The sequence below is a fragment of the Ursus americanus genome, chromosome 30 (assembly GCF_024610735.1).
Source record: "Ursus americanus isolate L20-20 chromosome 30, mUrsAme1.1.p, whole genome shotgun sequence".
Taxonomy (NCBI): domain Eukaryota; kingdom Metazoa; phylum Chordata; class Mammalia; order Carnivora; family Ursidae; genus Ursus; species Ursus americanus.
This window is the reverse complement of record NC_142156.1, coordinates 9,978,027-9,995,898: the sequence shown is the minus strand read 5'-3', so window position 1 is coordinate 9,995,898 and position 17,872 is coordinate 9,978,027. Positions and strand designations below refer to the sequence as shown.

Here is a 17,872-nt window from a genome sequence, read left to right as displayed (position 1 = left end):
ATGTGGTTCGTTCTTACTCCACAGAGGGGACGGACTTCTGTTTAAAACTTGACTGCCAGCAGCTTCCCACCTTCCTGAGTCAGGACAGAGCCAGCAAGTGGCTAACTCGACCCCTGCATTTTCCATACTCGGTGAGATCACGGGCCTGGCTGCACACCTCCCAAGACCTGACCTCAGGACAGAGAAGTGTGCAGATTTCTGCAAGACCTGCTAGAGCGGGAGAGATGCCCAGAAGCCAGAGCGCTGCCAACGCTCACGAGAACGGCTGCAAGCCTTGCCTTATTCCTGGTGCATGAAGCTTCCTGTTTAATGGTTGCTTGGAGATTTTAAAAAATCTGCTTATATCAAGATTAAATCAAAGCCTTTATTAAACATTCCTCCTTCAAACAACCCGCATTTGAACCAGTACCCCTCCCCGACTTGTGAACTGCCAGGGCGCCGCGTCATGTTCACCCGACAGGGGTCAGATACAATCAGGCCACACAACACTGCAAAGCCACGCCAAGACACAGAACCCCGGGCCAACCTCCACGGGTCGGTGGCCCACTCAGGATCTAGGCAGAGGCTGGTAGCACTGGCTCCTGAAGCAGAGCTCAAGCGCAGGGGAAGAGGAACTGGAGTCTGACCCCACCTGTTCCAGACCCAGCCATGCTCAGCTGCTCAGCTCCTGGCTACCATTTGGTGAGGCTCACGCATGTGCTTTTTCGTCTCTTCTCCAAAGAAAAAGGTGAGAGATGGAGGAGGCAATTTTCAGTTGTGTGTGGGTTTGATTTAAGGCTTTGGTTGTGGTCTGTTGAAATATTAAAATACTTTCTGGGAACGCCATCTCCTAAGCTCCCCATTGGAACAAACGTATTTTCAAAAATGAAAACATTGAACAAAGAGGTGGAGGCCAGCACGCGGGGCCTGGGCCATCAGGTCAGGATGGTGTCATCCACCGGCTCCGTGGAGTCGGCCTGGCTGGCCAGCTTCTTCAGGGACCGGCGGTTGCACTCATTCAGCACCTCCAGACTGGCCACGTCCAGGATCTTGGAGAGGGCCTGTGGGGAAGACGGGCAGGAGGAGACGGCGTCAGAAAACCTGACTTCAGGTTTCTCCAAACCAAGGCAAAAACGAGTGTTAACCTCAGAACTAGATGCCCTGTGGCCGAATCTGACAAATGCATTGGACGGATCCCGGGAAGCCCAGAAAACCACGCACCATCCTTTTCATGTGCTGAGAAGGGGTGGGGAGGGGGCAGGGAGGGTTTTCAGAACTTTAAAGGTGCTGGGGTAGGGGTTAGGGCGGGTATCTGGTTGGCTTGGTCCGTGGAGCACGTCTCTTGATCTGGGGGCTGTGAGTTCAAGCCCCACATCGGGTGTAGAGATTACTTACAAAATTAAAAAATAGAAAAACTAAAATATAAATAAAACCGGTGCCTGGGGAAGAGGAATGAGTGAGTAGGGCTCTGGGCTTCACCAGGCAGCCCTCCCGGGATTGGTTTCATAGGTTTGGGCACCATGTGACACTCTATTTGGAGAAAGGGCTCTGTTGCCAAAAGAAGCCTGAACACCAAGGAACAGAGGACTGTTTTTAGGCACTAGACCAGTCACCTGACCACACTCTGCCCCTCAACACTCAGCACACGGGGTGGCGGAGTGGAGCCTGATACTTAAAGACGCCGCACAGAAGGAGCCGCGGGCCGAGCGGCCGCAGCGCACGCCCACCTGGAACACCTCTTCGCCCTGCCGCATCTTGAGGAGGTTGACGATCGCCTGGTCACTGTAGGCCCTCACGACGGTGTTTTTATCCTTGGTGTTGTCCAGAAGAGCCTTTAGGATAGGTTTGATGGCCTGAGGGTCCAGGGGAGGCAGCGGGTCCTTGTTTGCCCACCAGATCATCTTCTCAGCCACCAGCCTGATGTCACTGGACGGGTTCTGCAGACACTGGGAAGAGGACCAGAAGCTTTTAGTCAGGCACATCCAGCCTATTTCTCACGGAAGCCCCGATTTCCACCGACACTCCCTCTTCATCTGGAAACTGATCCCACTGCTCCCTTTCAATGCTTGTCTTCCCCCTCAGGGGTGGATGACAGACAGGCCGTGACTCGGCCCATCTCTCTCCCCGCTCGTCTTGTGCCACTCTCCCTTTTGCTCACGACTCCTGGCCCACACGGGGCTTTCACTTCCTCAGACACACCCGCTCGCTCCTTGCCACCCTCGGGCCTCCGTACTGGCTGGTGCCACTGCCTGGGACGTGCCTGCCCCCAGTCCTGGCATGGTTGGTTCCTTCTCCTCCTTCAAACCTCGGCTCAGGCGTCAGCCCTCAGAGGTCTCCGCAAACAGCCCTCTCTAAATTAGGGTCCTCCCCATCCCCACAGCCTTTCTGCACATCTCCAATTCCGCAGATCTGGTCTGCCCCGTGCACCGCCACAGCTGGAGGCTCTAGCCCAGCCGGGCGCACGGGCACACAGGCGCACAGAGGATCCTAAGTAAACACTGGTGAAGAGCCACATGCAAGGTGATGCCATCATACGGGCTCGATCTCATGGGGACCCTGAGAACTTCCTCACCACTCAATCAAGGGCCACACACCAGCAGCAGCAGCATGGCCTGGGAGCTGGCGACAAAGGCAGAGTCTCAGACCTGGCCCCGCCTCTAAAATGCAGACTCTGGTTCTGATTGGTGCACACATTACTGCTGGAGAGGTGCGTTTTGACACAGGCGGCAGGGGCCCGCTGTGCGGCTCCCAGGCTTTCCTAACTGGGGCCCTGCGGCCACCACAATAACCGTTAAGTGCGTGCCAGCGAAAAGGAGGCAGGGGACAAAAGATGTATTAAGAGTCGAACCCAGGTCTGTCCCAAAGTTTACTAAATCCAGATGCCTAGAAAAAATGCCTCAGAGAGTGGTTCCTAAAGGTCTTATGTGCAAACTACGTAAACAGCTCTCAACACTTCAGTATCAGAAGAGAAAGAATACAATTTTAAGAATGGTAAAAGATGTCAATAAGCACTCCAAGTGAATGTGGGGCTGGCTATCAAGCACATACAAATCGTTCCACAGGACACCCGGGTGGCTCAGTCAGTTAAGCCTCCGACTCTTGGTGTCAGCTCAGGGGGTGATCTCAGGGTTGTGAGAACGAGCCCCACATCGGGCTCTGCGCTCAGTGTGGAGTCTGCTTGAGTTCTCTCCTTTCCCCTCGGCCACTCCCCTTGCTCACACGTGCACACTCTCTCGCGCGCGCGCTCTAAAAATAAATAAAATCTTAAAAAAAACATTTGTTCTACATCATTAGCCATAGACAAATGCAAATTAAACCACGATGTGATACCACAGCACACATCTGAGAAAGGATAAAAGTAAAACAGAAATGTTTTAAAAAATTATATAAAATAGTGGTTCTTAACTTGATTTGGGGTCGCAGGTCTACTTGAGAATCTGACAGGAAGTCAGGCACTCTTCCAGAGAAAAAAGCACAAAGAACCACTCTGTTCCACTCCCAAGGGTTTGGAGATCTCCCAGACACAGCCAGTTCACCAGCACACTTCCAGTGTTCTCTGGTCGTGGGTCCTTCTCACAAGCCAGGCTGCCCCCACTCACCTTAATGAACAGGCTGGAGAGTTTGGCTGGCAACTGTCCTCCTCCTGTTTCGATGTGATGCTTCATCAGAAAACCCATGCCCCGGATCCCACTCACTGCGATGGGGATCTGTGGGGAGAGGAGAGAGCTGGACAAGGCGGCACCCTGCCCCTTCCTCAGAGCAACAGGGACAGGCTCTGTCCCGGTCCCAGTAATCTCCAGGACCCTGGGCCCTCACACAAGCAACTCCCCCACATATACAACTTCACATCCAAGACTCCTTGACAAGCTCTCTTGCAGACAGGTTGCCCTGGCTATGAGGCAGAAAAAGCCGGTGTCACGGCTTCCCAGGAGTGGGGTTCAGAGACCTTCGGACCTAGAAGGGACCTGTAGATGTTCTCACCCAAACTCCTCATTGTTTACAGATGATGGAACTGAGTCCCAAGATCAAGTGGTGGCCCGAGGGCACAGAAAGTTACTGGCAAAGGCAAAATTCGAACCAGGCCTCTCACCGCCCAGTCTAGGGTCAAGAGATCCCCCCAATCCCACCCCGTGATACATTAACAAGGCTACAGAGGTGGAAATTGGGCCAGAGGAGGGGGAGGACGGGTCTGGTTGCCCCAAGCCTTACCCTGTCTGCCACGGCATTGCTGAGGATCATGTCCTGAACTTCACTGCTATACTTGCCCGCACAGAGTCTGCTGGGAGCCACGTTCACAGCCACGGACAGTGCCAGGCTCCGCCCGTGCCGAACCATCCAGTCAATGCCAGACACGTCCGCTGGGTGGAAGGACACAACTGGATCAACCTGCACTTTACAGTGCGCCCCCACCACCCGTGAAGCCCCCAGGCCACCCCACCTGAGCCCGGCGGAAATCCCGGTCCACACTGCACCCGGACCTCCCTGTCCCACGTGGCAAGTTAAGGAGAGGTCTCTCTCAAGCTGCTTCAGACTGGCAGCTGTGTTCTCTGAGCAGAGACGCAAAGGGCTACAGGACCACTGGAAACTCCATTTTGTTTCAAGAGCTCAATTCCCCAGGAGAGGCTAGCTTCCCCATGGAAAGGGGAGACGGCCCTGCAGGGGGTCCCCAGGGTAGAGGAGACCTACCCAGCAAGCACTGCTGAAGAACAGCGCTGAGCTCCTCTTCAGTCAGAAAGGCACACAGCTCACCCAGGCAGCCGGCCGAGGAGATGCGAGTATTGTCCTGATGGGGCACAGAAGAGAGTGAAAGGCGGCATGAGCCATACCACCAGCTCCAAGGCCAGCAGGGCCAGCCACTCTGCCCAGGATGGAGGGCAGGGGAGGTGGCAGAAGGCGACTCAGGAGCTCTAGACCCTGTCCTCACTCCAGGCATTCGTGCTCCTGCTGCCAGAGTGGGACTGCCACTCACGGCAGCTGCCACTGGGTGTGGAACGAACCACCACACGCCCAGCACTCCGCTCAATTACAGAAAACTCCAGTGTGTGTGCACGTGGTAATCATCACCATAACAGCAATAATAACCATATTTATGTAGCACCTTTCTTCTTCGAAAGTCGGAACGCTTCCCGTGTATTCTCTCAATCACTCTCAACAGCCCTGAGAGGCAGGGAGGGGCACAGAGAGGGGCAGCCCCGGCCCACGTCACTGGACGTCAGCTAGGGAACCACTCCGAGCTCCTTCCCCCCCCAGCCCCCCTCCCCCGCCAACCTTGTGTGTCATCTTGTGTCCAGAGCGACGCCCTGCTATCTCTCTACTGTGTCGGTGCCCTAGCGCCACCTCCATTATTCGGGTTTGTCCTAGGAAGTCAGAATGAAGCCACTAATCAACCCAAGGAAGACAAGTGAAAGCTGAGCATTTTCTGTCAAAATGAGAGCCAAATGCAACCTGCTCCTTGCTGCTCCTCCCTAGCCAGCTAACTATGGGAGAGTGAGGGAGCGGATTTTAAGTCAAGTACTATGTTCCTAATAAGCGCCAACCTGACGTGCCTCCCCCCAAACCAACCAACCAACCAACTGAGGGCTAATGACCTGCTGAGAGGCTAATGCCAGGTTGGCACGTGAGGCGGCCACCGTTGATCCAGGAGAAGCTCTGAGTGGGGGGAGGATGGTCTGACCACAGTTTGGGCCTCTGAGCTCCAAGCAGAAGCCCAGGTGCCAAGCAAGGCTAAAGCTGGTTCTCTCTGACACCCACTCTCTCCAACGGGATCTATTTTAAGCTCCACTGTGGTGAAATGCAAATTGGCCTAAATACTAACTTTTGCTTACACTGGGCATGGCCCTGTAAAAATCCTGACAGACTGTGACCAAAGGAAGGCAGAGTTTCCCATCTGCAGCCCGAGAGAAGGCGGGGGCTCTAGTCAGAGAGCAGCAGCTGGGGATTGGGCCAGACTTCCAGAGCAGTGGTAAACCCAGCGGCAGCAAGGGCCGGCCCCACGTGGGCGCACAGTGAAGCGCAAACCGCGTGAACCCAAAGGCTCGCTCCAGAGATTAGCCTCACCAATGTAAATTAGGCTGCACAACAGAGGGCTGTCTGTCAAAGGAGAAGGAGAAAATTCTTACGCATAGACCCAACCCGCTACTGGACCCGCCACAGCGCTGGGCAGCCAATGAGTACTTAACATTTGCTTCCAGGGTGGGGAAGGAAGGGCTGTGCGGATGGAACCCAGACAGCACGAGGGCTCACAGGACTTGGATTCTGGCTTTGGCCCCACCCCTCGCTAGGGTGCAGCCTCAGTTGAGTCTCGCCCTCTCCAACAGGGCTAAGACCTCCCAGCTGGTGTCCCAGACCCCAAAGGGCAAATTTCTTAAGGGCCATGACCATACCTGCTTCACCTCTGTGCTAGACCCTTTGTCTCAGCAAATGTTTCCTGAACCAATAAACGAACCTCTTCATTTTACACATGGGAAAATGAGGAGCAAAGACAGAAGTAGCTTAAGATCAGACAGCAAGTTCATGAGAGGTCCTTACTTTCCTTACCAGGAAAACCTTACCTTCCTTATCTGTGAATCAGAACCAACACCAACACTACCCACCCTGTCTCCCTCACAACCAAATGCTTGGTAAACCATAAAGGGGGACGGGAATGTTGGGAATGATTCTGACCACTGAGCGGGCGGCAGCTATCCCTAGTTCTTCTAACACAAACCAGAGACACCAACCAAAGCAAAGAGAAGGGGAACCAGTTGAGCCCACCAGCCCCGCCATCCACCTGCAGCCGTACCTCGTCATGTCCCAGCATGCTCAGCAGGAGCGAGACAATGTTCTTCCGAATGACCACGTCCACTTTGGCCCCTGCTCCCTGAATCACAAACCTCAGGGCCTGCAGCATGGTGTCCCTACAGAACCAATGTACCCAACTTAAACCCTGGCTCTCCTTTACCACCGCTCCCGCCCACACAGGTCCAGCCCGGCCCCGGGAGGCTTCAGCAGCTGTCTGGCCTCCTCAAGGCCACAGCACTACCCCAGCGGCACCTCACCTGACACCCGGGTCTTCCATGACACGGATTCCATTCAGCAGCTCAGTAAAGAGGGGATCCACCTTGATATGGATGGAGATGAGCTTCCCCAGCGCATCAGCAGCCTTTAGGCGCACCCCCCGGTTGGAGTCCTGCAGGGCTTTGGTAAAAGTGGTCTGCAGCTGGGGCAGGAAGGGCTTCAGGGCAATCCCAACCTGTTTGAGAGACCCACACAAGAAAGCACAGCTGTGATGGAGTCCAAGGCCACAGTGTGCTGCAGGCATAAAACAATCATAAACCCCCATGGGTGGAACCAGCTCCTGCACGCAGGCTAGGAACAGACATTGCATAAGAGATGATAGCCAGCGCGGTCAGGCTCGGTCAGTCCCATTTTCAGCATCCTTCACTGAGCTGGGAGGAGCAGGAAGAGGACCAGTGTCCCGCCACCACCTCCTCCAAGGGAGCCATAGGTTGGTTTAAGTGGAGACTAGTCCACATGGATAAGTGACTTGAAACCTCCATCTCCGAATACATGAGAGAGGGCGCCTGGGCTGCTCAGTTAAGTGACCGACTCTTGGTTTCAGCTCAGGTCATGATCCCGGGGTCCTGGGATCGAGTACTGCATCAGGCTCCCCGCTCAGCAAGGAGTCTGCTTCTCCTTCTCCCTCTGCCCCTCCCCCCGCTCATGCTCTCTTTCTCTCACTCACTCTCTCTCAACTAAATAATAAATAATCTTAAAAAAAAAAAAAAAAGAAAGAAAGAGCGAGTGGGACAGGACGACGGCTGTCAGCCCTACCGAAGACCTAGTCCAGTGCCAAGATAGGGCAATGGACTCATTACATAAGGGCAGGTGCCATCTTCTGAGCAGTCAATATACGGGCTGAGCACTGACACAGAGCCCTCAGAACAATCCTATGAAACAAATGATCTCAGAACGTCACCCCTCCCAAGACTGAAGATTTACTTATTGCTAAATGGGAAAATCAAAGTAGCTGTTTGGAGGTGTGGAAATACTGGATCGGCTACAGGCTGCTGGGAGGCACACTACGGAGTGAAGCCAGTAAGTCGGAGGTAGGAACCACCCGGCCATGGATGACATCGACTCATGGCCTAAGGGGAAAATTCTGTGAGGGAAGGGCTCCATTTGTACACAGAGTTATAAAACGCCACAGAAAGGAACAGCACAGGGGCGCCTGGGTGGCTCAGTCAGTTAAGCGTCCGACTCCGGATTTCAGCTCAGGTCATGATCTTGGGGTCATGGGATCAAACCCTGCATCAAGGCTCCATGCTGAGCACAGAGTCTGCTTGAGATCCCCTCTGACCTTCCCCCTGCTTACGAGCGTGCTCGCTCTCTCGCGCGCGTGCGCAGGCACAAGCGCTCTCAAGTAAATAAATAAAATCTTATAAAAAAAAGAGAAAAGAACAGCACTGAACACAAAGGCTGACACTCACAATGCCATTTTTTATCTGGGAAGTTGCTCCCCACATCTTTCCCTCAAAAGGGAAAAAAAAAAAGCTACAAATTTTAAGCTTGCTTTTGTTTCCAAACCTCAAGTGAGACTTAAAAAAAATGTATCTGTTTTTAATAACAACAAATCTTGGCTCTGTGTATAATTTTTTTACATCTAAAGGGCTTAATAATTGCCCCATGAAATGGGGCAGAAACGGTTAATATGCTGGTTCTTTGCTTCTTACACATTTGGCAAAGACAAGTTATTCCAGCTGCTCTCAGACTTCCTTTTCATTCCTCATCAGACCCTTCGCAACCCTCTTTATGAGAGGGCAATAAAGAACGGAAGCATATTCAAACAATGTGTAATCGTATTTATGTGGCCCTGGATTTTTTTCTTTTGAACCAACAGTTCTTCAAAAAACAGCAATTAGCATTAGTGTGCAGTGCTCAGGATGTGTCAGGCGGCGTGCCCGATGCTACGTCCTCTAGGCCCCATGCTGCGCGGCTCTTCCTGTGGCAGCCAGCGGCACCACTCCCAAATCACAGGTGAGGAGACAGGTGGAGGTTACCGGACTCTCCCAAGGTCGTACGGGCCAAACAACAACTAAGTGGTGGACCCAGAACTGACCACTGCGTAGTGGGAGTCTAGCGCCCAACGTCTCAACTCCCTCTGCCATGCTGTTTCTCCGCAATGAGCTGTCACCTTGCTGCTACGCGACACCAACTGGCAGACAGACCTGTTGTCTAAGACCCATATGGACCGAGAGATGAACGCATCAGTGGCTCACCTTGGCCAGCAGGAGGCTGAGTGTCTCGAGCAGGGCTGCCTTCACGTTCCAGCTGAACCGGTCCCCCAGGATTCGGATCAGAGGCCCAGTGATGCTGACCACGGAGGGCCTCAGGGCGTCAGCTGAGGTCAGGCGGATCACCAAACCTAAAGCTTTAGCCGCTTCCTCTTTCTGTTCTGGGCTGCCGGTCAGGACGCCCTCCCGCAACACGGGAAGGATGGAGGTTACTCCCTGACAAGAGAACCTCACGTGAGAGTCAAATCTCAAAAGCACTGGGCTCAGGGGTCTCCCGTGTGAAGCACAGCCCTCCTGTCAGCCATCCTCTCTGCAGGTGCCACAGTCCCAGCCTGAGAGGGTGCTGGCTGGGGAACAGTCTTTGCTGGGCAGTGATGAGAAGAGAAGAGCTCTGGCAGGCCCATCACACACAGGTACACATGCTGTCACCTCTGTGACTCACTTGCTCTGGCTGAGGTGGCCTCCTCAGTTTAAACTTAAGGCGGCATGGACCCTGTCCTCCTATGGCCACCACGGGGAAGAAACACACTTCTGTGAAGGTGTCAAATAGCACCTAGAACACTAAGTCATCTGCCCTGCCACAGACCTGGGATCGAGGGTGGAGGCAGAGGAAGGCCACATGCCTGTAACACCCCGCACGGGGCCCTGGCTCACCTTCTTCGGGAGGCAGAACCCTGGCACATGCTCGCCTTTGCTCTCGTTCCCTATGAGCCGGATTTCTTTGTGCAGTTCTTCAATCAGTGCCAGTTGGTTGCCAGCATCAAGTTTCTGTGGGAAGCCAGGAAAAAGCAGAGAGGATGTCAGGGTTCTAAGTACAGCCCTCCCAAGACTGCTTCAAAATAATACAGCAGGGGGAAGGGTGTGGGTGGGAGTGTAAGAAGGACTGGCCATGCATTGGTAAATGCTGCTGCTGCCTGATAGGTACGTCGTGGGCTATTTTAAGCATCTAACCTTCCGAGCGTCTGGACTGGTCTATAATCAAAAGCTGGCTGTGTGGTCAGCAGCCTCCTCACCTTGGTGATGGCATTCAGGGCATCCCAGCTCTCTTCCAGAACCACCAGGCTGGAGTCATTGAAGAGGCGGATCAGGCCGGAGACCAGGCTCCGCAGGTGGCTGGTGTAGTCAGCCTTCGAGCGCGAACAGTATATGTTGAGGATGATGGCGGCAGCCTGCCTCATGCCCACCTCGGGGCTGCGGGTCGCTTCCAGCAGATCCTCGATGATGATACGGTGCCCAGTGTCATCCTCTACTGAGAGGATCACGGCCTGACAGTTGGCCATCTCCTGAAACCACAGGGGACACCCGGGCTGAGCACAGTTCCTCCAGGGCAGGCCAGGATGGCTGTTAGAAAGCAGCCAGGGGTAATCACGACACTCACCAGCTGCTCATCCGGAGTCCCAAGCTTCTCCTTCAGGGCCAACATGACCGCTGGAAGGATCACTCCAAGGTGACGGGTCAAGGCATCGCCGGCCACAGACGAAAGGAAAGCCAGCACCCGGGTGTTGACAGGTGGAGTCGTCAGCTGCAGAACGATGAGTCAGTTCAGTGACCGCTACCCCGTGCCGGCGGCTGCGCTAGGCTCTGGGAGATCCCATCGCTGCTGTTCCGGGCACCCACCACCAGCCTCCCCCAGTATCTGAGCGCAGAAAAGGTCTCCACAGCAGGCCAAGGAATGATCACATGGCTGTGGTTTCAGGGCGAGAGGGGGACTGCCACGGAGTAGGATTTACCTTGGGCACGAGGTAGGGGAGCACCACACGACTCTTGATGGCCATAACTTGCTTCAGACCATCCAAGGCAAATTCTGACACTTCCTCATCATCCTGCAGAAGGGCATTGGGGGCAACACTGAGGAGCTGGCTCCCGTCCCCACCTCGGCTGTCTAGACCAGCCACTGCCAACTTCCTTCACCACTTTCCTCCCTCCCTTCCCACTGCACCCACATTCACTGACTGTCGAAGGAGAAGCACAGAGCCAAATCTGAGCCTGCTGCACCCACTCCCTCGGGGGCCCACACTGCGGCTGCTTTGGCAGAACAAGCCCCCTGAGTTTCGCTTCTACAGAGACAGTAAAAGCCAAACTGGTAGGTGTGTGGCAGATCCACTCACCAGCTGCTTCAGTAAAAATGGGAGAATGTCCTCCAGAGCCTGGTGGCCGATGGTGGAGTGCAGCTGCTCGAAGGTCTTGGCCGCGGCCTCTCTGACCTCCTCCAGCGGGTCACACAGAGCCTTCCTCGCCGTGGGTACAAGGGACTCGGAGAAGTACAGCACCTACAACAGCACCCGTGCGCTGTACCTGACGCGCCAGCGAAGGGGGGGCAGAGGACCTCCGGCCCAGCCAAGCCACCACCAACCCCGCTGGCTTGACTTTTAACTTAACGGTTCTGTGAAAATGAGCAAGTATAAAAAAGCAAAGAGGATCTGCAGCGTACAACTGAGGAGACTGATTTTTTAGGTGAGTTCTCCAGACACTCTCCATCTCCCACAAGAGCCCCTTCCCACGGCAAAGGCCCTACATGGTGTGGCCCCCTCCCTCCGCCCATTCTCTCCTTTGCTCTTGGAAAACTCCAAGTCCTTCAAGACTCGACTCGAACACTTGCTCCTCGGTGACATCTCTGGGGCTACCGCGGGGCTGAAGACAGCTCTGCTCCCTTTAGAACCAGCCCCCTCCCCCCAAAAAAGCCCACTACCAATCAGAGGTCTGATTATGTACTGGCCTCAGTGGTGTCAAGGTCTTAGCCTTTGACTCAGTAACTATTCAATGAATCACAACTCCAGTTGATGATAATTTATTTGTATTTTTTGCAAAATGCAAACATAAACCCCAAATATAACACTAATACTGAAACACACAGGAGAAGGGGCCAGTAGCTCAGAGGAGGATGTTCACTCAGGCTAAGCAACTGGCCACGTGCTTACATTTCTGACTGGCCAGCCACTTCCCAGCTTTAATGCCCACTAAGAACCCTATGCCTGCTCAATCAACTTCCCAGGAGTGTTCAAGGATCACCCTCAGAAAGTAAGCTCAGGGCAAGGATCGCTGGCCCCTGAATGTGGCTGGTATAAGACAGTATCACGGCCAGAAATGACACATCTCCACCCATCAGGTACTTACACTCATCTGCTCCACTCCTTGTAAGAGTGCGTGCAGCCCTCCTGCTCCTGCGGCCCCAGGACACGCATGCGTGCATGCCCTCCCTTCCCCACCAAGGATGCTGCACCTTTTAACTGAACTACAGTAGTGACACAAAAGGCATTAATCTGGAGCAGCTTCAGGAGTGGTGAGAAAAAGATCATCTCCAATTTTCATTGGCCACTCAAGGCCTGCCTCTACATTGCTTCATGAAACCAACAAGGAAACTCTGGTCCAGCCCCGCTGCCAACAACACCCTCAAGAGAGGCTTGCATGTCCCTGAGGATGAAGTGTCCCTAGCTTCTCCTGTAACCTACCCCCAGCCCTGCACGTCGGGTCACCTCTGGGGCCCTTAGAAGACACTCACGGCGTCGCGGCTGGTGGACTTCATGATCTCACTCAGCCCAATGCACACGCCCTGCCTCTCGTCACTCTTCTGAGACCTCAGGCCTTCCTCGAGGATGGGGATGATCTCGGGCAGGATTTTTTCCCCTAACTTCCGGACGAGATCGCCCAATGTCCTTGCTGCAATCTGTCAGAAGAGATCAAGCCAGGACATCAATGCCCTGCAAACCCCAGGGTACCCGGAAAGCAACTCCAGAGTGAGGGCCCTAGAACCTCCTAGACTTTATCTGAGTCACTGACTTAACTTCCCCAAATGCTCTTAGCCCTGAAGAGCCAACAGGGTGCTTGCAAAAGACTAAAAAATACAATTATTTCTTTGTGTCACATACACCTACACAACCTAAAGCAAGAGCCAGGACCTAATATATGAACAGGAAACTCATCATATGATGCCTGGTCAAGAGCCGGTTTCCCTAAATTGATAACCACAGCCTAGAAGTCACTTAATCCTGTGCTGTTGCCCAAGGGGAGCTGAACCAGGCACAAACGCTTTTAAGGAAAAAAACCCATCTTCCCTGAGGCCTCATGCAAACCCTTCTTTAGAGCCAAATATGTAGTTTGCTAGCCAGAGATGGGGGTTGGGAGTGGGCCAAAGGGGACTGGCCAAAGCAATCATGAGCCCAGGCTGGGCCCGTCCTCCCAACCATGGAACTACCTGGCCCCACTCCGCCCCTGCCCAGGTCAGGCTCCGCTCACACCCTTGCTCCCATTTCTCATTCCAGACCCAGCAGCCCCCACCCAGCCTCTACTGTTGGCTTCTGCACATCCTGCCCTTGCCTCTACAGCCCTCTTTCCCTAGTGCGGAATAGGCTTTCATCACTACCTCGCCCGGTTAGTGCTTACCCATTTTCTAACCTCAAGCATCATTTCCTGAGCCGCTTCCCTGCGCCCCCCAGCTGGTCAAAGGCCCATTACCCGCATCTGCGGCATTTACATCTGCTTGTGCGATGATCTCAGGAGCAGCCATCTCCTCCCCCAGAGTGTAGCTCACGAGGATGGGGATAAGGCTGCCCTTGCCCCCGTTATATCCGCAGGTTTTAGGCCCTGCTTATTAGCACACAGTAGATGCTTAAGAAATGTTTGTTGCAGAAAAAATTAATAAAAGAAAATCTCCTTTAGAATGGAGTCAGGAGGGGCGCCTGGATGATGCAGTCTGTTAGGTGTCTGACTCTTGGTTTTGGCTCAGGTGCTGATGTCAGGGTCGTGAGATGGAGCCCGCACTGGCTCCACGCTGAGCACAAAGCCTGCTGACGTTTCTCTCTTCCTCTCCCTGTGCCCCTCCCCACTGCGTGCTTGTGCATGTGCCCGCTCTCTCTCAAATCAATAAATCCTTAAAAAGGGGGGGGGGGTCAGGAGGCCAAAACAGGGCACTCCCACACCCTACCACGCTTCATCAACTGCAGGCCCAACAGGGAAAAAACGAACCTTGCAGACTGAACAGGAAGAAACATATTTTACTGGCCCAGCAAGATGAAGGAAGATCTTCTCTTACCCCAGCAACAGCCCAGCCAATGAGAGAACATCACAACTCAGCCAATAAACAGCCACTGTACTTCAAACTCCCAGTTTTCTCCAACAGACTTTTTGTTTACAATAGGCCCCTTTCCCTCTATAAAAAAATCGTCCACTCCTTTGTTCAGCAGAGTTGCCTATAGTTTTGCCATGGCTTATACGTCCCAAACTGCAATTCTTTGCTATTCCTGAATAAATCCATCTTGCAGGCAAAATGTCTGGCTGTTTTCTTTTTACGGGTAACCAGTGAATGACTATGTAAATAAATGTTCTCCTCTTAGATAGGGGGCCCTAGGCACCCTAGCATCTGATGCTGGGTCAGAAGCAAGATCCAGAAACTTACGGTTCTCTTATCTGCACACGTGCTCGCCAAAAAACCCAGGAGCAGCCCAAAGAGAGTGGGCAGGATCTCACGCAAGGTGCGGGGGGTGTTAGAGACCACAATCTTCCAGACGTGCAAGGATGCCTGCCGCACAACCAGCTGGGTGTCTGAGCGGCCCATGTACAGCCCCGCCAACACCCGGTTCCGCCGATCTACGCCCAGGGCAGTGATGATAGCCTGCAGGAGCGGGAAAGAAGGGCAAACGCGGGGTGGTGAAGCCCCCAGAGCACGAGCTCCAGAGCACATCCCTACCATCACCAAGCGCGGAAAACCACCTCAAGGTGCGCACCTTGTTGGACTGCGCAGTTCCGAAGTTATCATCTTCAGAGGCAGTTTCCGTGGTCATCTTCCCGGTGACCCCGGAGATGTGGAACAGGAGATCCCCAAGCAGCTGAACAGAGCTGAACCTGAGGAGGGTGCCAAGAACAGAGTCACACAGCCGCAAGGGGCAGACTCGGGGCACAACCGAGCACTGGGCAAAAAAGACGCTGGAAGGAAGCGCACCCAAAATATTCACGGTGGTTATCATGGAATGAGGGAAGTTACAGACGAGTTTCATTTCTTCCCACTTCCCCACATTATCTCCTTCCCAAGTTTTCTACGAATGAACAAGTATTACTTCAATAAAGGGAAAAAATCAACATTTTTAAAAAACATATGTGGACACTTCTACAACAGAAGTTAGGAAGACGAAGGAGTGTACAGAAGGAAGCACTAACAAGAAACCAAGGACACTGATCACCAGAACTGGACACATAAGGAGAGGCCTAGAAGGATTAACTTTATTTCTCTTCAAACTACATTAGGTTTATCGTTTTTAATGACTGCAAAAATAATAGTCCTATTCCAAGTGATGATTCAAAAAAACACAGAAAAACACAAAGAAAGTGAGTATAAACAATCACCCACATTCCCACTACTGAGGTAGCCACCCCAATATCCTGGTGACACTCCGCACACATTGCCATCTACAGACACACGCACACACTCCCACCCGACGTGGGAAGGAGGCTCGCACCACAGGCGCTGGGCTGTGGCCTACACTTTTCTGTCAGCAACAGGGTGAGGCACTTTCTGCGTCAGCTAATGTGGTTTTCTTGTGCCATTTTTTGTAAAGGCCGAATAAAAGCTCACCATGTGGATAGGCTGGCTTTTTTTAAACCAACTTCCAATTTTCTGAATGATAAAGTATACTGCAACAAACATCCTTCTACCCGGATCTTTAAGCACTTGACCAAATCTGCCCAGAAGTTAAATTTCCAGATTAAAAAGCATTCGTGTTTAAAATTCTAATACAAACTGAAGGACTAAATAGAGCGAACTTTTCAAAAGAGAATCAGGATAGAGACACTGCTACACAACATTGGAGAGTCACTGAATGGTTAAGAGTGAGGGTCTGGAGAAAGTTGGGAGAGTTCTTGGCAACATTCCACTCCTCGTTTCTCAATCAGAGTTCCTAAAACGCAAAGCCGGGGCCACTGGGTCTTTCCACCCGAGTCCTTACCTTATTCTCCAGAGATCATCAAAGAGGCCTTGTTCCAGCTGGGGCAGCAACAGGGCGATGGCCGTCTCAGCGTACATGGAGATGACCCGCTGGCCTGCACGCAGGGCGGTGTCACGCACGAACTCGTTCTCATCAGCGAGAGCCTGTGCACACAGAGCCTGGGTCAGCCAGGGCTGCTTCCTCCAAGGCACCAGACCCAAAGGAAATGGGACCCCCTGAAGAGCAGGATGAGGATTCTTGCCCCTCAGTCCCGGGTGGCAGGGAGCCCTGACTCTAAGGAGAACACGTGCATCCTGCCCCACTCATAATGCTACCCTCAGCCTGGTCCCTCGTGCCTACCTTGAGGATACAGGGGATGATGGGCCCCACATAAGGAGTGAACTTGTCCCCAAAGGTGATGGGCAGATAGTTGAACATCATGATATAGCCATCTCGGACGTGGGGTGCAATATCCACTTTGCTGGCTGTAGCCACAATTTCTGGCATCAGCTTCTCCAACTTCTCCACCCCTAGGCCAGCCATGACCTCAGCCAACCCTACAACAAAAGGACAGAATGAAAGACCTCAGCCAACCCTGCAACAAAAGGACAGAATGAACCAACCGGATCGGAGGACACTTAGTTGGCATTCCCCGTCCGGCCCCTGGGCCTGCCCTGGCCTCACCTTGCGCAGCGCCTGAGCGATCCACGGAGCTCTGCTCATAGGTCAGCGTCTCCATCAGCCACGGCAGCAAGTCCTCAAAGCACGACTCCCCCATGCCCTTCACCATGGCCCCAAGAGCCTTTGCAGACACTGTCCGTACCTGTCGGAACCAAGAGCCAGGATGGGAGGAGCTACAGCGTCTCAAGACTAGGTGTTCATGTAGGAGCAGAGAGAGGCCCCTAGGGTCTCCTTCCCCCTCCCAGACAGATGCAAAAGCACCTTATAAGGAATTCTCAGGAATCAATCATCTGAGGAATGGACTAAAATCATGAGCTCCTACCCCCCCTTCCTTTCTCCTCCCAGCCTCACCTCAGGTACAGGGTCCAGAAGAGAGGCTTTCAGGCCAGGTGTCACGCTTGGCAGGTAAGGAGCCAAGTCCTGCAACAACACAAGAGATGACTTGGGTGGAGGCCCGGCTCCTGCTTCCTCTGGACTGGTTCCACCGTGGACCCTGACCTCACCATTCTGCCGACAAGGAGAGCTCAGCAGGGATGCTCAGAGAGCCAGAAAAGAAGGGCACCTGGAGAGGAACCCCCCTGACTGGTTCCCTGGAGGCCCCAGGTAACTGCCTAGGAAACCTATGAGGGACCCGAGGCCTACCCTCAACAGGTCGAAAGAACCCCCAGCTAGAGTTCAATGTTCTTCCTCCTCTTGCCCTTGTCCCAGGACCAAGGCCTGCCCGGCCTCTGGAATCTAGGAAATTATTTCTGGCACTTTCCTTTCAGAACAATGTTATCATCTTCCCATTCTTCACCCTGAAAGCTTTATGTCTCTTGGTATAGCATTCGGCTTTAGGGAACAGTTTTAAATATAGAAAACACCTTATGTTCACTGCAGCACCATCTAAAATAGCAGAAAACCTTGGACAGTATAGGACCAACAACAGGATTATATAAGTTATGGTATACAAATTCGTTGGAATATGAAAGAACTATTGAACACCAGTTTTGTGAATAATTCATTGTAACTTAAAAATAATCTTAT

General features: G+C 53.2%; 1 protein-coding gene across 2 annotated transcripts in view; it reads right to left on the bottom strand.

The window, feature by feature from the left end:
• Positions 1–350: 350 nt before the first annotated feature.
• GCN1 (GCN1 activator of EIF2AK4) overlaps positions 351–17,872 on the bottom strand; it is a 56,944-nt gene continuing 39,422 nt past the window's right edge. Inside the window, exons 39-58 of one of the 2 annotated variants that reach the window (XM_045791581.2) lie at positions 17,198–17,266; positions 16,850–16,988; positions 16,526–16,722; positions 16,187–16,329; positions 14,972–15,089; positions 14,644–14,859; positions 12,751–12,915; positions 11,360–11,521; positions 10,982–11,074; positions 10,630–10,773; positions 10,265–10,534; positions 9,906–10,019; positions 9,237–9,467; positions 7,017–7,210; positions 6,761–6,875; positions 4,666–4,762; positions 4,189–4,337; positions 3,579–3,686; positions 1,707–1,925; positions 351–1,040 (exon numbers count right to left, since the gene is read on the bottom strand). In XM_045791581.2, the coding sequence (XP_045647537.2) occupies positions 915–1,040; positions 1,707–1,925; positions 3,579–3,686; positions 4,189–4,337; positions 4,666–4,762; positions 6,761–6,875; positions 7,017–7,210; positions 9,237–9,467; positions 9,906–10,019; positions 10,265–10,534; positions 10,630–10,773; positions 10,982–11,074; positions 11,360–11,521; positions 12,751–12,915; positions 14,644–14,859; positions 14,972–15,089; positions 16,187–16,329; positions 16,526–16,722; positions 16,850–16,988; positions 17,198–17,266 (3,069 nt within the window). In that variant the 3' untranslated portion in view covers positions 351–914. Of the gene's footprint in view, positions 1,041–1,706; positions 1,926–3,578; positions 3,687–4,188; positions 4,338–4,665; positions 4,763–5,234; positions 5,337–6,760; positions 6,876–7,016; positions 7,211–9,236; positions 9,468–9,905; positions 10,020–10,264; positions 10,535–10,629; positions 10,774–10,981; positions 11,075–11,359; positions 11,522–12,750; positions 12,916–14,643; positions 14,860–14,971; positions 15,090–16,186; positions 16,330–16,525; positions 16,723–16,849; positions 16,989–17,197; positions 17,267–17,872 lie in introns of those variants that run through there. The other variant, XM_087857284.1, reaches the window with a different exon arrangement.